Here is a 21,366-nt window from a genome sequence, read left to right as displayed (position 1 = left end):
AAGTCATTTTTCTCCTAACATATAATTTGGGACCACTTTGCCAAATGTTACCAGTTTATTGCTGATCCATGCCAAAAATTCCCAATTTATTGCAGACTCATAATTCTCTAAGCACAAGTGGGTCTTTGTTTTCATCAATGCTCAATTTGTAATTTCTTGCTCTGACAAATGGCAGCATACTGATCATAAACCTCAAAAACAGTGAACACAGTGGATCAAAAAGGAAACTTCTATATTAAATCGCTTCATCAAAATCAAATAAATATTTTATATTAACATAAAGCGTTACATGGTCTGCAATGCGTACAAACTTTGACTCTTAATGTATTCTAAAGAAATCATTAATGCTATAGGGTCTATTCTAGAATTGAAAATTTAGTTATAAAGTTACCCCACCATTTAAAACAAAAGGGAAGATTTCTGAATACAGAAGTGACTTAATGAAGCAATAAAGTTAGGACTTGAAAATGTAATGTATAGTTTTTGTAATCAGTTGATATTTTGGTGTGATCCTGACAAAATCATCATGAACCCCATAATCACACAGTCTGGAATAGAACTTGTTCTGGACAATGACACATATGGAATAAATCCTTGTTCTATTCAATGACGCATCCTAGAAGACATCCTTGTTCTATTTTGTTACACATCCTGGAGAAGATCTTTGTTCTACTCAGTCACACATCCTGGAAAAGATCTTTCTTCCACTCAGTCACACATACTGAAAAAGATTTTTGTTCTGCTCAATAACACATCCTGGAAAAGATCTTTGTTATGCTCAATAATACATCCTAGAAAAGATCTTTGTTCTACTCAGTCACACATCCTGGAAAAGATCTTTGTTCTGCTCAGTCACACATCTTGTAAAAGATCTTTGTTCTACTCAGTCATACATCCTGGAAAAGATCTTTGTTCTGCTCAGTCACACGTCTTGTAAAAGATCTTTGTTCTATTCAGTCACACATCCTGGAAAAGATCTTTGTTCTGCTCAGTTACACATCCTGGAAAAGATCTTTGTTATATTCAGTCACACATCCTAGAAGAGATCTTTGTAATCTACTCAGTCACACATCCTGGAAAAGACCTTTGTTCTGCTCAATAACACATCCTGGAAAAGATCTTTGTTCTATTCAGTCACACATCCTGGAAAAGAACTTTGTTATATTCAGTCACACATCCTATAAAAGATCTTTGTTCTGCTCAATTACACATCCTGGAAAAGATCTTTGTTCTACTCAGTCAGAAATCCTGGAAAAGATCTTTGTTCTACTAAATAATACATTCTGTAAACAATATTTGTTCTGCTCAATAACACATTCTAGAAAAGATCTTTGTTCTACTCAGTCACACATCCTGGAACAGATCCTTGTTCTACTCAAACAAAATACTTCAAAATTTGCTGGAATACTATTTATTTACAGTACACCAATTAAAATCAAACATTTTGATTATCATCAGTAGCATAGGAGATATTTTATTTCAAAGTTTTGAGTCATTTATCAGCCTCAGACATATGAGTTTTATGAATCCCAGTGCTCATCTGACAAAAATGTCAATGCAAATCCTATTAGATCATCAACATAAAAAGATATAGATATGCCAATCAAATGTCCTTTCTTTCACCTTCAAGTGTTTTGCATCTGTGTTGACAAAGGTTTGTCCAAAAAGTTGAAGTAAAACATAACGTTCAACACAAGTCACCTATATATGATATATCTGCCAAGTCCCCACTTATGTAAAAGCCCCTTCTGAATCTACCCCATGGTCCAGCATTGTCTGTTTGTCTACACTAATCCCTTGTTACCTGACAACTCACAAACATTTTGCAGAGATGCTACCAGGATTTTATTTAAAGGGAAGAGCACCCCACCATTACATAAATACGAGTAGAAAAAAAAGGATGGGAGAATGAAACAGCCATTATTCAATATTTACCTAATATGTCAACATCCGTCTCTCTTTCTTCCTGCTCCACTCTATTAGAGCACTAATGAAATCAAAATCTCAAGCATTAATCTGATATGTTTCTGAGATTAATCTGTGCTATATCTGTGTATGAATATTGTACTATGCTGAAACCCCCCTCCTCATTGTTTGCTGTCTGAAGCAGCATGTACATACATAGCTTAACCAGATTGAATAAGCTGGGAAACTGTTCTTTATGCTTGTTATATTTTATTTTTTCACAATTCATAGATATTGTGTTTTGGGTACTTCCAAAATAAGATATTTCATTAATATCAACTCTGCCAAAGTTTCACTTTCTTAAATCAGCACTATGCTGACCATTATGCCAGATTTCGTACAATACTATATTTGAGTCTTAGGTCCGACAATCCCACTGAGTCTGCTTTTTAAGACAGAGATATTTTGATCAAATAAATATCTTTACTTTTTAATTTAATTTTACATTCTTATTAACTAAATTTATCTTAAACCTTATAGGAATATATAGTTCTGTAGCACAAAATCTTGCAGGGCTAAATTGTTTTAGAAAAGAAATGAAAATTGAACTATACTTTAAAATTGTCTTTGGTATAATTAGGCTTGCTATTCCACATTTAATTTTGAGATAGCACTAAATGTGGGATTGGCCTTGGTGCCATCTATTCTTTTTTCATCCAGCAGGTCAATATAATTTTCGGGTTCAAAATTACTCACTGGTATCTTTATTAACACTTTCCCAGCTCCAATAATCTGATATTGTTCATAACTTTAAAAATCACTGACACTATCAGTATCATCAGCAATTATTTTCTGGACAAAATCATCATCATCTGATGAACCAAATTTGGACTCAGCCATATTGGTGTTCTAGGTAGTCCATATTTTAAACATGCATTTGTAAAACTTCCTTCATTCAATGTTCAAATCATGACAGATTGCATGTTCCAGGGCTTAACATGCTAATCAAATTAAGTTTAACAACTATTTATGTTAAGGTGATGAACCCAGACATATAAAAATTTGCCTACATGAAAAATGGCTGATGTCATGACAAGTGCTATGATACCTCTACTGGTGGTACAACTTTAAGCGTTAACAGTTAAATAAAAATTGTATACTGTGCAGAGTAAATTTTGATATCCATGACTTTAAACTACTTTGTGGGAGTTCTTGTGCATGACTGCTGTCCAGGTACATGAATCCATACAAATTCTGTACAATTCCTGCATTCACATACACTGGCAGTATCTCTATATATGTGATGGATCAGATGCATGCATGGAGACTAAGTCAGGAACAACTAATGCAGGTTGTGATGAAGTTTCCGCTTTGTGAGAAGGAGAAAGTGTAGAGGCCACACATGGAGACATCCTAAGGGAACCAGATCTGCAGCACCATTCAAGGTTCCACATAGGAAAAGACGAAGGTGAGCTGATAATGATGTTGTGGCTCATAACATCGTCATGATTTGTTCTATACAGTCCCATAGGACTTGAACTAAGTTCTGATTCATGATGAAATTAAACCCCAAGTGGATGAAGTACTAAGATAGTGTGAGCTCTGACTTCGCAAGGCTGGGTATGAGACCAAACCAAGTTACTGTCGACAAGAAACAGAACAGATCCTGATGGAGGGACTGTAGATGAGCCTGTAGACGAAGATTCAGAGAATTGAATTCCCAGTAATCAGAGATATGTTGCAATTATTCTTAAAAATCAGGTGAAAACTCTATGTGCAAAAGTCGATCTATGAGTCAGAACTCAAGAGTTGAAAAACTTCTTGGACCAGGCAAAATCAGGTGCATTTTCAATGAAGAGGAAATATTGGGAACTACAAGCTAGCATTATAAAGATCGATGGAGACCTCCCAATCTGATTGATGCATTGCATTCTGGATTTAGCATATAATCTCCATCCTGAAAGATTCCTCCAGAAGAAATGAATTTATAGGCAAGAGCCTGATTAAGTGATGCAGTTTCCCTCTGTTCTTGATAATCCAGAATATTTGAGAAGAGAATACAAAGGGGTGTGCACCTCTTCCTTTGATTTCATTATACTGGATTGGTGAAAAAAAGAGGGTCCTTGACAAAGGGTGTTGTTTCTGAAAATATAATCAGTACCCCTCACTCACAATAGAAGGAACCCACCTATTGTCCATAATGCTTGACCAAGCCTTAACAGACAGGCTAAGAGGTTTAAATTGAGGTTGCAGATTTGATGATGGGAGCCATCTTTTTAAAGAACTTTGTGTATGTCCACTGACGGCAACTGGTATCACTAGCTGATTATGATGTATCAAAAGTAGTTGTAAAGAATCTTTGCTGATGAATCTTGAAATCTTGGGAATCCACAGTAGGAATGATTCCTCTGACATCAGTCTTGGCTTCCAAAGGAACTGCCCTGAGAAGGTCTTTACTGTGGTTGAGTAAGACCTTTAGGAGCCAATGCAACATCAAGGCAGATGTGCAGAATCTCCATTGATACAGAAAGTGCATGTCAGGACGTTTTAGTCCAGGCTTCCAGTACATCTTGCAATGTGGCTTGGTTCAGCAAGGCCTCTTTCATCACATTAAATGAAGTATCTGAAAAGTCAGAATGAGAAGCTATGGTAACTAATATCCAGGCTTTCTGTTCAATATCTTTGATGGTTTTGACTGGATGGTAGGCCCAGGTTCTAGTAGAAAGACCCACTTGAGATAATCTAGTGTCAAACTGGGTAGGTTTGATGGCTCACCTGGGAAATTTACCTGGTAGCTCAAGGCTTAGACCAGAGGTCTCAAAGAAGAGGGAGAAATGGACTACCCTTTATGTTGTTGAGCAATATTCTGACCTGTAAAAAACTTCAGAGATTTTCTCATTTGTCAACAAATGCGAAAGTAGCAAAAGATCTAGTTGAAATTTGATCCCCAAGATCTTTTCCAAACTTGAAAGTATCTTCTTGGACTATGCACCTGATTTTTTTGGACACAAGTCCACACAAGTGAACAGATCAGATCTCCTCCTATTCAAATGAGAGAAGGTAATATCAGATCTCCTCCTATTCAAATGAGAGAAGGTAATATCAGATCTCCTCCTATTCAAATGAGAGAAGGTAATATCAGACCTCCTCCTATTCAAATGAGAGAAGGTAATATCAGATCTCCTCCTATTCAAATGAGAGAAGGTAATAGAATGTGTCAATGAGGCTGCTACCATTTTGTGGGATGGTGCATCATGCTACCCGTGATCTGATGGGTGCAATGTAGCTCCCTCGTTTCAGGTGAGTGTGACGCACTATCCAAGATGCAAGGTGTGTGGTACTTCTCCCTCACAGGAGCGTGCAACATGCTACTCAGAACATAAGAAGTGCTCAGCGTCTCCTCCCTCACATTTCTCCAAAGAAACTGGTCATACAATCTCTGGGAGGCAGGAGCACTCTTCCAACCTGATGTGTTGATCATCTTGTAGTGAAGCCCTAAGGTCTCTGCTGAGATTCCAGATTTCAGTTGACCATAATTTACATAATGCACAGCAGTTTTTCCTGTGTGCACTTTGAACAAGTGAGGCAGTCTGGGGGTGTGTCCCATGGGTCTTTTTTTGTGTGGCCACATCTTCCCACAGGCTGTACCAAGAATGTTCTTTGAAATAAAATTTCCATCAAGAAAACAGTGAATAATGACAATATGTATACAACACAGAGTGTCACGTGTAATCTCACCCGTTTTATATATTGTGTGCTATTTATATCCCAGTGATGTCACAAGCTAGAAAATTAAAGACACACCTGTCTTTTCCCGTGTACTAAAGTAAGAAGTTCAATTGTTAAATTTTACTGAAGGAGTATGTTGCAAGCACAAAGACAATAACACTGCAAATCACAGAAATGGTATTATACAATAATACCAGCAAAAAAAAATTTGGTGCTTAGACAATTAATTAAGACAGCCCAAATAAGGATCATGGGGGTGGGGTCCTCAGCAGAGTTGTGAAAGGCTATCAGAACACATTTTGTTTTTTGCTTTTTCAATGCTGAAAACTGGCCTGAGGGTCGTGATGTCCTGCTGGTGGTCAATTTCAGGTCACAGCAAAACAAAGGTTGGGAACCAATGAGAAGGAATATGTAATTCCTATTATGTTATGGTTAGGTCTTTGCTCTGCTTAGCACAGAAGACTTTGCCATAACCTAAGACTTTGCCATAACCTGTTGTAAATTTGATACTGAGTAAGAGTGTACCCTAACCCAGTGTGTGGTATCCAGTTTGGTAACCAACACAGTTCCTTAAAGAACAATACTCTGAAAAATGGGTGTTTGCAGCCTGTGAAATTAAATACATAGAGAAATAACTGTAACACCAAAAACATCTGTTGATGGGGAGGCTGCAACTGCAAGCAAATTTTCTCTGGTCACAACTTAAAAAAAATGTCCATTAACAAAATGTTTTTAAAAAGATGACAGTTCAGTGAATATGCATGCTAGGTGCACATGTGGGCTATGTCCCATGGACAATTCTTCTCTCTTAGAAGGATGTACTCACATCAAACAAATGAGGTTTTACATCATGAAAAAGCCACACAATAGCCTTGGGTGAAGCATTACTACTTTTAAATTAACTAATGATAATTGCGAAAACTTCATGAGACAAAATATACAAGGAAAACAGTTATAAATTCAACTTCATTATGCTTTCCTTTTAACAATAAAAAAGCACAAAGTTTTGTATAAGCAATCTACATGGAAAGATTTGTTTATCTTGCCATTTTAATTTAAATGTGATAGCTCTGGTGGATACATAGTTAGAATGGCCACCCTGAATGTGGGAGGTAATGGGTTTCAAAACCTGGCTGAGTCATAACAAAGACTTATAAAAATGGTACTAACAGCTGCCTCACCAGGCAATCAGCATTAAGAGGTCAGTGTTAGGACTGGCCGGCCTGGTGTCAGGATAATGTGAATGGGTGGAATATAATGCCACATGTCTGCGGCATCATGCCCCAGTGCCAGAATAAACTATAACTGCCACACTGAAGACATCGTAGCAATATGACTGAAATTTTTTAAAAGCTACATTAAAAATCCAAAATACACACACATACACACTTAACCTTAATGCAAGTAATTATAACAGAACACAACATTGCACAAGTCTGTATTCTAATTTTGTTTTCATGATTGCCTTCATGCTCCCCATCGCTAGATGTGCAGTGTATATTAGTCCCTTAATATAAATGCTCTCTTGAAATGATATCATGGAACAGTAATGACTCTAATCTACTGAGGCATAATGTATGAACAGATCAGGGTTCACATGTTTTCTTGAAATACTAAGAATGAACAGGACTGTCAATAATACTATAGTCATAATGTGACAGCAAATCTGGGCTAACACTGTTTTACTGAAATAGTAAGTGTATGGGTGCAAATTTCTGTCGATCTATAAAGAGCACATTCATTTGAGCAAGAGAACAATTAATTAGATTTATGGGGACAGGTGCATGTTAATCACTATACTCCAATGATTTTTAATGTCTGTGTCGTGAGAGGAAGTGATTCTTAATTAAGCCTTCATTTATTTAACAGTCACACAGACTGGAAAGAAAAGGTTAACTTTGATATTTACATAAAAAATGTCAGAGTTGAGATTGTCCAGAATCAGTTATTTGGAAATCTAGAAGTCAGGCTGACTACAATTTTGGCACCTAGTTATAAAAGGCAGTAGATATATTTTAATCCTGATTGGTTACGCTAAATAAAGAGCATGTTTCCCACATGAAATTTCTTGGTTTTTATATGCCCCATTGCAAAATTTAGTCAGTCTACATTTTCCTGCAAGAGAAAAAAATATAGGAGACTCCGAGGAAATTCTCTTGTAAAACATTTATCCGAGGGACCAGATGTCTGAAAAGTCGACGGACACAATTCTGGTGGTAGAAGCATGCAAAGATGGAAAGCACAAGGTATATGTGTCACTCTCATGTAATTCGTTGATACCAATATAATGATTTGCTTGAATTTATTTGCTTATATTTGCATGAATTTATTTGTTTAAATCTGTAGATCAATTTCATGATATGAGTATAACTGTGTTTGAGTTCATCTATCTGAATTTGTACAATGATCTTTATATAAGTTTGACAAATTGTTTGAATTTGTTGTCTTGATTGTTATAGGAATCAGGTATTCTAAGAATTTCATGCATTACTTTAGTTGATATGAGTTACGAGAATCCATGTGAAATCTCCAATCTTAGATGATTTCACATATGATAAAGACTTGAGTCCATATTGACTGAAATTAATGTTGTAAGCCATGAAATGAGATTTCATGTATGCTAAAGACTTGAATGCATGTATTTGCTGAAAATAACGTAATTAAGCACGTAATGAATTTCATTCATTCATTTATTTGTGTAATTGAGATGAGAACGGAACTGTTATGTCTCGTGAGATGTTAATGTGAGTCAGTGATGAAATAGCCATTAGGAAATACATTAATCTTATGAAACTATGTTTGTTTATGGTCTGCCATGTTTGGCTTGACCAGACAGCCTTTGGTATCTGTTGGAATTCAGATAGGACGATATCTGACATAACAAGAGGGGGAGTATTGATCTTTTCCCAGTATGATATCCACATACCTACTAGTCCAAGTATCTACGTATTTATGTATCCACCTACCCATGCAAAGTTTGAGGGCCAAAAGAATTGAAACAATAGAGAGTTTCGAGAAGACAAAAAGCGAAAGGACCATGAAGAACAGCCACAGTGAAGTTGGAGTAAACCGGAAATAAGCAGGTTATGAAGTTCTACAAGGCAATGACATCAATTGTTTACTTGATTCTATGATGAACCAAATCCATCATTTAAAACAGATCTGCTATTTATATAAGCATATTTTTATTTGAAATTCGGTGAATGATTTATTTCAAAAGAGAAGCGTATCTTTATAATGTAACGTATTATCACAGTTGTTTATGTAATTGATTAAATTGTTGTATTTCATGTACGGGGGCTCGTGTCATTCTGTTCTATATATCTGCTCAGATCTCTATTTATTCCATCTATAAGTTTCACACTTTATATTAATATCTACTTGATCTGGGCAACAATACCGATGGCAATTACCCTCTAGATAACAATAACCAAACAAAGCGGACACCTTGTAAGAAGGTACAATCTGCAAATCAACCTCCAGCCCCACACTAAGAATGAACAGGACTGTCAATAATAATATAGTCATAATGTGACAGCAGATTTGGATCCACAATGCTCTCTTAAATTAACACAGTGAAATGTTATTAGCTCTAATTTACTAACTTGCAGAATGTGTCAGTGGATTGGGCTCCACATTGTTTTAATGAAACAAAGAGTGAAACAGCACCGACTCCAATCTACTAAGGCATAATGTTCCTGCAGATCGAGGTCCATGCTGTTCACTTGAAATAATAAAGAATGACAAGCACGGACTCAAATAAACAAAAGCATAATATCCCATCTGAATGAGGTTCATACCATTCTCTTGACAATAAAAAGAATGTATAGCATTGAACTCTAATCTAATAAGGCAATAACGTGCCAGCAAATAAATGTCCACACCATTTTCTTCAATTAATTTGACTGAACATTAATGAGCTCTAATTACTGCATTAAGAGAATGTTTATCTGTGTCTACACTATTCACAGACAGGCTGGCACTCAGTACAGGGTAATATGGTACTTCTGTATTTTTGTGGGGGTTCAAGAAAGCAGCTAATCTTTAAAGGTCAATCCTTACCTCTGTATTGGCGACAGCTGGATCGCAGGGTTTAAAACGATGGTGTTCAAGGTCATAACGAGGTCCCTCAATGTAGACAGCTTTGACAAAGTGAGACACATCCAGTTGTGGATTTACTTGACGACACACTTTAAGTAAGTCCTCGTACCGCTTCTGCTGTTCATTTGCCTGATGAGAGACAAAAATAATTTTGTGTTTTTTTCAAATTATTTGACTATCTGAGGAAAGAAAAGTCTTGTTTAATTCATCACAGTTAATTCCAACATGATGGCAAGAATATGTCTTCAATTACAATAACATCGGGAATCATGATAAACACTGAAGACAAAAAAGCCCCCAGAAAAGGCACAGATTTATATAAATCTATGATTCAATTTCCTTAAATGTTGCAGGCAAAATTGTTACTGCATACATTCCTAAAACAGTTATATCCAATGAAATATTGTCTCAAATTTTCTTTATTTCAATATTAAAAATATAAAAGCTATAACAACCATGCAATAATAATAATAATTAATAACATAACGAATTGGTTATTTATCTACAAAAGTTGAGAGACAAGTAGCCAGCATAATAATTACTCAAATTAATATAAAATATATAATGAATATAAATTTAGCATCCTTTCATATGAATATTATATGTGGGAACTGCATGAATTGCAAGATAATGAATATAAACTTAGCATCCTTTCATATGAATATTATAAGTGGGAACTGCATGGATTGCAAGATAAACATTTTCTTTCAAGATTAAGCTCTAGCTCTCCAATGTATATAAGGAACATTTGGAGGTCAGATGAAAAAGCATGCTGCAAAGTGACCAAGTTGATAAGTGTTCTCTCCCTTTTGCTACAAAGTTTTCACATTCTGACAAGCACAAACTAGTTATGATTATCTCCCATTACTTCTGTACCAAACTCTGGAACTAATTTAAAAAGTTGCATCAGGTTATTTATGTATTTCATAATTTATTCATATATTTATCTATTTCATCTGTTAGCATCAATGATGAAGTATAAAATCAAGAGTGTAAAACATAGATGATGTTAACATGGTCCATTCTAGAAAGAAAATTAGGTGGGAAAAACATTTTGAAAACAAGATGTGACGTTCCTACTTAAAGGGTAGATTTAATAAAGACAAATTGGTATTTTAAAAAAATAATGCAACTTTGGCACATCTGGTTGATTTTTCAGCACAAATTTTAAGAAATTGGTCATTCAAGAAGTAACCCTGCATTAACAAAATTTAACAAAATTTAATTTTTTTAAAAGTCAAGGCTTTGTGTTTTTATCATGACTCTTTAAGTGCTGTCAGTGCTTCATGTTTAAAACTTGTTTTCCATGCGGTGGTTCTCCACTTCTGTCAGGTTCATCTGCATCAGCAGCAGTAGTTCAAATGGAGCATTTTAGTGGATGTATTTGCACCAAGTGCCAACGTTATCAGCAGCAGTAGTTCAAATGGAGCATTTTTAGTCGATGTATTTGCACCAAGTGCCAGCGTTATCAGCAGCAGTAGTTCAAATGGAGCATTTTTAGTCGATGTATTTTCACCAAGTGCCAACGTTATCAGCAGCAGGAGTTCAAATGGAACATTTTTAGTCGATGTATTTGCACCAAGTGCCAGCGTTATCAGCAGCAGTAGTTTAAATGGAAGATTTTTAGTCGATGTATTTTCACCAAGTGCCAGCGTTATCAGCAGCAGTAGTTCAAATGGAGCATTTTTAGTCGATGTATTTGCACCAAGTGATAGCGTTATCAGCAGCAGTAGTTCAAATGGAGCATTTTTAGTCGATGTATTTTCACCAAGTGCCAACATTATCAGCAGCACTAGTTCAAATGGAGCATTTTAGTCGATGTATTTGCACCAAGTGCCAACGTTATCAGCAGCAGTAGTTCAAATGGAGCATTTTTAGTCGATGTATTTTCACCAAGTGCCAACGTTATCAGCAGCAGTAGTTCAAATGGAGCATTTTAGTCGATGTATTTGCACCAAGTGCCAACGTTATCAGCAGCAGTAGTTCAAATGGAGCATTTTTAGTCAATGTATTTGCACCAAGTGCCAACGTTATCAGCAGCAGTAGTTCAAATGGAGCATTTTTAGTCGATGTATTTTCACCAAGTGCCAACGTTATCAGCAGCAGTAGTTCAAATGGAGCATTTTTAGTCGATGTATTTTCACCAAGCGCCAACGTTATCAGCAGCAGTAGTTCAAATGGAGGATTTTTAGTCGATGTATTTGCACCAAGTGCCAACATTATCAGCAGCAGTAGTTCAAATGGAGCATTTTTAGTCGATGTATTTTCACCAAGTGCCAACATTATCAGCAGCAGTTGTTCAAATGGAGCATTTTTAGTTGATGTATTTTCACCAAGTGCCAACGTTATCAGCAGCAGTAGTTCAAATGGAGCATTTTTAGTCGATGTATTTGCACCAAGTGCCAACGTTATCAGCAGCAGTAGTTCAAATGGAGCATTTTTAGTCGATGTATTTGCACCAAGTGCTAGCATTATCAGCAGCAGTAGTTCAAATGGAGCACTTTTAGTCGATGTATTTGCACCAAGTGCCAGCGTTATCAGCAGCAGTAGCTCAAATGGAGGATTTTTAGTCGATGTATTTTCACCAAGTGCCAACGTTATCAGCAGCAGTAGTTCAAATGGAGCATTTTTAGTCGATGTATTTTCACCAAGTGCCAGCGTTATCAGAAGAACATTTACATCCTCCCCCTCTCAATATTTCATCAGAAAACAAATCTGTCATATGCTTCAGTGATAACATTTGATAAGTGCTAAATTCGACATCAGCCAGTATGTGAAGCTATTTCAATAACCAGTATGTGAAGCTATTTCAACAACCAGTATGTGAAGCTATTTCAATAACCAGTATGTGATGCTATTTCAATAACCAGTATGTGAAGCTATTTCAATAACCAGTATGTGAAGCTATTTCAATAATCCTCAAGGCACAATTACACGTGCAAAAGCATTGACTAATTTCTTGCGAATCCCGGTTCTAAATATAAACCATGATGAATCGTACTGGTTTATGGGTGTACAAAAAGGAAGTTGTTGTACACTTTGATGCAAAAGATGGCTATTTGAATTACTACATTTTTATTATAATTACTGTACATCATTGTTTACAACATGCAGGAATTTTCATCTCTTGTGCAACTTCTCCCTCTTTGAAGATGCATTGTTGTAGAATTGGAGCATATTTCGATGACCATCCAGTCTCGATGCAACACTTCTTATTCAACACCCTGATTACACCAAGAACTGATGCTCTCGATGAAACATACTTGACTAGAATGCATACTTGAATCCTGCCCAGACTCAGCTGGCATGACTTGTCTCCGAGCAAGACACTGTACACCAACTGCCACCACACAGTATAATCTTTTATGTGTTGATGTACCAATCAATCAATCAATCAATCAATCATTCAATCAATCCAGTACCCTCATAACTTTTGTGTACATGATAGCATGTTTCTCTGTTCTTATTTACCATTAATTTATTATAATTTTTGTTACAGCTGACCTTGGTACTGCCATCATCTTTTGTATGTCTGTTAAAAAGCCAGTTGGCTCAACTATAAATGTGTGTGGATGATTTGGATTCTTAACATCGTTATAAAACAATTTCAGTCATATCACTATGATGTCTTCAATGTGGCAGTTGATAGTGATGTCTAGCATGCAGAAATGTAGCATCATGTCCAGTAACATTATCCCGACACAAGGATGACCAGTCCTAACACTAACCTCTTAATGCCAAGTGCCAAGTGAGGCAGCTGCTAGTACCAGTTTTAAGTCATTTGTATGATTCTTATATGTCTTTGGTATGACTCAGCCAGGGTTCAAACCCATGACCGTAAAGATAAATGATGTTCCTCCTAATAGTATGACAATAACAGTCAATCTTTTACAAAAATCTATAGTATTATTATTATAACACACAAATTTAAGATCTGCAGCTGTGTCATAATTTAACTGAAACAATATTAGACATTCTTCAGTCTTCTTTATCCAGCAGTCCTTTACACAAAGAACACGTACAAAAATTTGACCTTTTGCAGCTGTTTATTTCAGGGAGCCCCAATGCATTAAATTGTTATAGAGTTTAGCGCCATTTTTTCAGGACAAGATAGGTTATACAAGGTGGCCAGTATAACTGGTGGAGGAAGAACCTTGGAAAACCCAGGAAGAACCACCGACCCACAAGAAGCTACTGGCAGGCTTTCTCACATACCCACATTAGCTGAGCCTGAGACTCGAACCCACGCAGACATAGGTGAGGTGACAGTGATCTGTAACAGTGAGCACTTTAAAACCACTCGGCCACTCTTGGCCCCTTCAATGCATTAAGAACTTACCCTCTCACTGTTATGGTATTAGAAAGTCTTTCATTTGCTGAGGTGTCAGTAAAACAATTGATAAATCTACAAGAACTTGTATACAGTGTTTATGTGAAACAATAACTAACCCTCTGAATTCATCTGTATCAAGCTTCACCATTACACAAGATCTGAATGTCTGCATATATCTGTATCAAGCAGCCCATTACACTAAGAACTGACCCACTGCAGTCATTTGGATCAAACAGCCCAATTACACAAAGATTGGCCTCTGCTACCATCTATATAAAAAATCTGCAACCATCTGTATCTAGCAGCCCAATACACTAAGAACTGACCCTCTGCAGTCATTCAGATCAAACAGCCCAATTACACAAAGACCACAAAGACTGACCTCTGTTGCCATCTATATCAAGCATCTGCAACCATCTTTCTCAAGCATGTGAATCACACCAAGAACTGACTCTATGAAGTCCTTTTTGCCAGGCAGCCCAATTAAAAACTGGCCACTGCAGACAGATGTATCAAGCAGCCAAATTACACAAAGAGACATCCCTACAGCCTCTATTTTTCTCTATCATGGTGCCTAAGTCAACCAAGAAAGGTCCCTCTGCAACCACCATTATTAAGCAAGCCAGTTACACTATGAACTGACCCTCTTCTGCCAGTTGTATCCAGCTGCCAAATCACACAAAGAACTGACCTTTCTGCAACCATTGTTATCAAGCATCCTGTTACATATATTTATTTGTATTATTTGCTGGCTTTTATTAATGATTGCATGTTAAATACATTTGTATTTTGTACTTGACCTTGTCCACAATCAACTTCACTTTGTACCTGACCAGGGACATTTATTTTGTATACAATGTAATACATAGCTAATATTTCTATGTACAGATTAAATATTAGGATCATTATCAATGGAAGTAAACATGTTTATCTTAATGTGAGTCTAGGACATTGGTATTCCCCCATGGAAAAACCTGGCATACCTGTGTTGAAAACTTAGAATGTTCTAGAAATGAAATTTTTACTCTCATCCTGGTTCTGTTTTTATGTCTCAGCTTTTTATATTATGTGTTTACTTTAAAAATTTCTCATTTTTGCCTTAACATCTTAAAGCAGAATCAATATTATTGCTGTGTTCAGTTTTTCACTTGGGTAGAATTATTTATTAAAAATATTAACTGTACAAGTCACATTTACTTGAACTGCAGTAATTCTTATTATGGCATATTGATGCTTTGATAATATTGTGAAAATCAGACACTGAGAAAGCTTTGATTACATTCATGTTTTATATTTGTGTCATCACTAATTTAACGTAAACACCATTACAATGAAATGGGACATTACTCATTTGCCAATCAATTACAAGTTCTGACATACACACTCAATAGAACAATTTTTTATTTAAGTATGTTGGAGGAGCAGTCCTTTTTTTAACAAAATAATTGCAATGAGAAGTGTAAACTGCAAATTAGTCACACAGAAGTCTTGCCCATTTATTTAACTCTAGCCAGTACCTATTGTGCAGATTGGCCATAGCTGACCAGAATATGAAACGGGTGTGCATCCTGACGGAAAATGTGGTGTGTCACAGCACAGGAGTCTAACGTTTTATCAATAAAGTACGATGAAATCTCTGACATGAAATCACCTTATCAGTACTATAAATGAACACAAGGGGTGCAAGCATGACCACAATCCTCCATTTGATTCAACTTTTCTCACACATCTTTTATCATTTCAGAATCACAAGAGGACTGAAAAACTACACTTATCCATTCAAAAGACAATGACCTACCAATGCATAACTCTTGGACGACCATCGCATGAATCCAGTCTGATGAATAATCTTTATTTTCACCATTACGGTCACAAAGTGGATAAAGCTTGCACTCCTTGTCTTCATTTATAGTACCGATAAGGTGATTTCATGTTGTCAGAGATTTTATCGTACTTTATTGATAAAAAGTCAGACTCCTTTGGTCACAGGGAGAAACAGTGTATAATTTGAGAATTTCATGCATATGTGACCCAGAAGCCTGGGTTCCTGAGGCCCCTGTTACAGCTTATTGATGTGGTTATTGAAAGAGCTGGTCACTGATGTATGACATGTGTCTATCCTGACATTTTTTTGTCTATAAGTGTTGTGACATTGAAAATGCTAATTTTTTTACATGCATACCAGTCTTCAGACACATAAAAAGACAAAAAAAAATTTGGGTCCCAAGATTTACAGTAATTATACACTGTATACTAATTACAGCCATGAACTGAAACATCAATGTAATTTATCTTGACTGATTTTCAGACAAACCTACTGAATCAACATCATGTCAGTTAAGTCTCCTGGTTACACATAAATGTTTGTCAGGTATATAATCCTGAAATTGTTGAATTAAATAAGTCCTGCTTTCTCAAAGCCACAGATAATTAGGTACAATCTTTAATACATTTTCATCTTAATTGCAATTATCGATTCCACATGAATCAGCTTGATTGATGAAGGTCCACTAATACAGTACAATGATCTTCACCAGTGATGTCTTCCTTTTCCCTGTTTATGTCCCAGTTGTGAAAACATGACTTTAATTATTTGCAGTATTTATTTCTTGTAACGTCTAGTATTTGAAGTTGGTTCATAGATGGTGTAGACTCAAGTAAAGGATTGATTCCATTGTTTTTCAATTTAGTCAGCATCTTCACACTCTGATGGGCCCTGAACACATCAAATGTTGACACTTCTTGATAGCAAGGGACTGCTGGTCACTTCTTGATAATTGTTTTTAGCAAGGGACTGCTGGTCACTTCTTGACAATTTCATTTAGCAAGGGACTGCTGGTCACTTCTTGATAATCACATTTAGCAAGGGACTGCTGGTCAGTTCTTGATAATCACATTTAGCAAGTTACTGCTGGTCACTTCTTGATAATTATATTTAGCAAGGGACTGCTGGTCACTTCTTGATAATTAGATTTAGCAAGGGACTGCTGGTCACTTCTTGATTATCGCATTTATCAAGGGACTGCTGGTCCCTTCTTGATAATCACATTTAGCAAGGGACTGCTGGTCACTTCTTGATAATTATATTTAACAAGGGACTGCTGGTCACTTCTTGATAATTAGATTTAGCAAGGGACTGCTGGTCACTTCTTGATAATTGCATTTATCAAGGGACTGCTGGTCACTTCTTGATAATCACATTTAGCAAGGGACTGCTGGTCACTTCTTGATAATCACATTTAGCAAGGGACTGCTGGTCACTTCTTGATAATCATATTTAGCAAGGGACTGCTGGTCACTTCTTGATAATCATATTTAGCAAGGGACTGCTGGTCACTTCTAGATAATCATATTTAGCAAGGGACTGCTGGTGACTTCTTGATAATCATATTTAGCAAGGGACTGCTGGTCACTTCTTGATAATCATATTTAGCAAGTGACTGCTGGTCACTTCTTGATAATCATATTTAGCAAGGGACCGCTGGTCACTTCTAGATAATCATATTTAGCAAGGGACTGCTGGTCACTTCTTGATAATCACATTTAGCAAGGGACCTCTGGTCACTTCTAGATAATTGTATTTAGCAAGGGACTGTTGGTCACTTCTTGATAATCACATTTAGCAAGGGACTGCTGGTCACTTCTTGATAATCACATTTAGCAAGGGACTGCTGGTCACTTCTTGATAATCATATTTAGCAAGGGACTGCTGGTCACTTCTTGATAATCACATTTAGCAAGGGACTGCTGGTCACTTCTTGATAATCACATTTAGCAAGGGACTGCTGGTCACTTCTAGATAATCACATTTAGCAAGGGACTGCTGGTCACTTCTTGATAATCACATTTAGCAAGGGACCGCTGGTCACTTCTAGATAATTATATTTAGCAAGGGACTGCTGGTCACTTCTTGATAATCACATTTAGCAAGGGACTGCTGGTCACTTCTTGATAATCACATTTAGCAAGGGACTGCTGGTCACTTCTTGATAATCATATTTAGCAATGGACCGCTGGTCACTTCTAGATAATCATATTTAGCAAGGGACTGCTGGTCACTTCTTGATAATCATATTTAGCAAGGGACTGCTGGTCACTTCTAGATAATCATATTTAGCAAGGGACTGCTGGTCACTTCTTGATAATCATATTTAGCAAGGGACTGCTGGTCACTTCTTGATAATCATATTTAACAAGTGACTGCTGGTCACTTCTTGATAATCATATTTAGCAAGGGACCGCTGGTCACTTCTAGATAATCATATTTAGCAAGGGACTGCTGGTCACTTCTTGATAATCACATTTAGCAAGGGACTGCTGGTCACTTCTTGATAATCACATTTAGCAAGGGACTGCTGGTCACATATGAGATTCGCATATGTTATGACAACATTGTCCAAACCAACAGGTTGAATTTTTACCACTCTTTACTGTGGTAATGTCATTAGACATTAGCAAGTACTGATGGTGCAACTTTATGGATAATGTACCTTATTAACTGATTAGTGTTTTGGGTTCCATCGGCTCCCTATAATTCTGAATATAAATGATTAATCTTGACAGGTGTTTGATTTGTGCTCATGTATGTGGTAATATCATTATAACAACTTAAGTGACCACTGTTTATTGTCGGATTTGTTTTGTTCTTATGTATTTTTTATTTTGCAGAGATTAATCCACAAAAATTAAATACCTACAAATATTCAAGCTCTGACAGGCAAAACCATGAATTTAAGTACCCATGAAAATGCCTTGCTAGTATTTTACAAAAACTCAAAAACTGATATGCATAAAAATAAGCGATACTAACGTATATCCCTTACCTACCTTAGTTAGCAGGAGCAATGAATGACTCTCAATAGCCACATTGATGGTATTAGCAGTATCTATATAAATCTCCTCCATCTCCTGTAAGAAAAGAAAACTACTTATCAACTTATCTAACATTATAATGAATTCAAATTATAGCTCTGATGAAAAAAGATGCTAAAGAAATCATACTTAAGTTAGGATGAACCTGGACTCCAACTTGTAATTTTCTTAAAATTTTTAGTTGTAAATGTTCAAATAAACTATTTTACAAGAGTGTTGATAAACATTCTCATTATATTCGTATTAACACTATTGCACATTTAAAGAAAAAAAATTAAATATTTAAAAATAATTCTAAAGATAATATTCAAATCAGAGATCTAAGTCATGGAGTCCCTATTTTAAAAACCTCCAATTTCAGGTCCTGGACTTTAAACTCTGGCATTTTTGTCACTGTATTTATACACCCTGAACCCGTACGTTGTAGGAAAATGTAGTCTTGGTCGTCCACTTTGCAAAATACTGCATTCAGCTATGACAGGGAACCATATTTCCAACTTATTTGCTATGTTTCTATCAAAAGATGAGCAAGAACTTAAAATGACACCATCTTATATCAATGGTAATGAACATTTCAATACTTTTCCCCTGATTTATTAAATTTATTGCTGTGAATTTGTAACTAAAAGATAGTTTAATTTTGATCTTGCACAATGGAAAAGAACTTTGGGACCCAATCAATAATGTAGAAACTTCAAAAATACTGAAAATCCTTTTTTATGGTATATTAAGTCTAGTTTGATCTATATTCATAATATGAGTCATTTCCTTCATACAAGACAAATCAGTAACCTCTTAGCTAAGCCTCCTTAACGTCACTGAGTTACAAGTCCTTCAACACTCACCCTACCCTATATGTTCAAGAATTTATACTTTTTACCTTTTTCCTTTATTTTACATACCTTTTACATTGTTTAAACATCTTTACCTTTCTCCTTTATTTTACATACCTTTAACATTGTTTAAACATCTTTACCTTTTTCCTTTATTTTACATACCTTTTACATTGTTTAAACATCTGTACCTTTTTCCTTTATTTTACATACCTTTTACATTGTTTAAATATCTTTACCTTTTTCCTTTATTTTACATACCTTTTACATTGTTTAAATATCTTTACCTTTTTCCTTTATTTTACATACCTTTTACATTGTTTAAATATTTTTACCTTTCATTTTATTGTCCTGCATAGTGATATTTATCATTGTTGCTTTTTTGCAATTGTTTATCGTACCATTTTTATGAACTTCCTTCTGAGCAGTAGCATATAGCCAGTATTGTGCTGACATGCAACTAAACCGTATACATACCCTATGCATAAGTACATATATAAAAAGGTAACATAGTAACCAACAACCTCACTTATGCTGCAATCTGTGTGTTTGGACCAAGCTGTGCATAAGTTATCAAGGAAGAGGTGTACATACATACTCCTTCCAGAACTAATATTTCTTTTCAATTTTCCACACTCTTCCAACAGCCTCTAGCACAAAATTATTCACTGTAAGTCAGTGTTCCAGGAATTACCCATCATCTGAACTGATTACATGACAGCTCAAACTTTCATGCACTGCAAGGGTATTGTATGTGTCTATCGACAAAAGATTCGTTAAATCCATGATTCTTTTCCAATTATGAACAAATCAGATTTTCTGGAGATGTGGCAAAATATTTTTAAAAAATGGTTCCCCTCAGGCCCTGTAAAATGTCATAGTGAAACAGTAATAAACCAAAGGACTTGATTAGCAGCCAGATATCTTAATTGGTTAAGGACCTCAAGAAAGAAAGGTTAATCACATAATAGTCCTATCATCTAAGCCTGTGCAGGTAAACGGCATGGTAATTTATCGCTTTTAAGGACTTTTTTTTTCTCTATATTGTTAATGATTAGTTCAGCTTCATAGTGCATTTACATTATCTCATACGAGTTGAAGCAGATTTAACATGGTTGACATTTTGTTGCAAGTGAAATCTCCAACAAGAAGAAATCATTTTTATCAATGATAGAATGAAAGTTTTATATAGTATTCAAATGTTCTTGTTTACCATATGTACTCACTCATAAGTCGGTACTAGCTTATAAGTCGAGTCAAACTGTAAACAACAAAGATCCTGATCTTCCGTAGTATAATGCACCTGCAGATCAGGGTCTATGTTGTTTGTTCTACTGATTACTCCTAACAAACTGCACAGACTCAGATCTGATGGCACATTATGCAATGGCATATCAGGTCTGTACAGTTTACAGTTGGACTCATCTTATAAGTTAGCATATACAATATATGTTCTTCAAGTAACAAATGGCAAGCCATGAAGATTCTCCTGTCCATCATTTTTGAGGAAGACACTGATTTGAGAATAATCTCAGTTTTAGCAAATAGACCCCGATCTAAAGTTTGTCTATCTGAGCCTGAACTTCAGGCTGG

The 21,366-nt window shown here is 35.9% G+C and overlaps 1 protein-coding gene across 1 annotated transcript in view; it reads right to left on the bottom strand.

The window, feature by feature from the left end:
- LOC149785785 (uncharacterized) overlaps positions 1 to 21,366 on the bottom strand; it is a 398,918-nt gene that overhangs the window by 271,483 nt on the left and 106,069 nt on the right. Inside the window, exons 6-7 of the mRNA XM_089979704.1 lie at positions 18,896 to 18,976; positions 9,715 to 9,864 (exon numbers count right to left, since the gene is read on the bottom strand). Of these exons, the coding sequence (XP_089835830.1) occupies positions 9,715 to 9,864; positions 18,896 to 18,976 (231 nt within the window). The remainder of the gene's footprint in view (positions 1 to 9,714; positions 9,865 to 18,895; positions 18,977 to 21,366) is intronic.

The sequence above is a fragment of the Sinohyriopsis cumingii genome, chromosome 13 (assembly GCF_028554795.1).
Source record: "Sinohyriopsis cumingii isolate HCF-2022 chromosome 13, ASM2855479v2, whole genome shotgun sequence".
NCBI lineage: Eukaryota > Metazoa > Mollusca > Bivalvia > Unionida > Unionidae > Sinohyriopsis > Sinohyriopsis cumingii.
The sequence above is the reverse complement of the archived record's forward strand: the minus strand, read 5'-3'. Positions and strand labels throughout refer to the sequence as shown.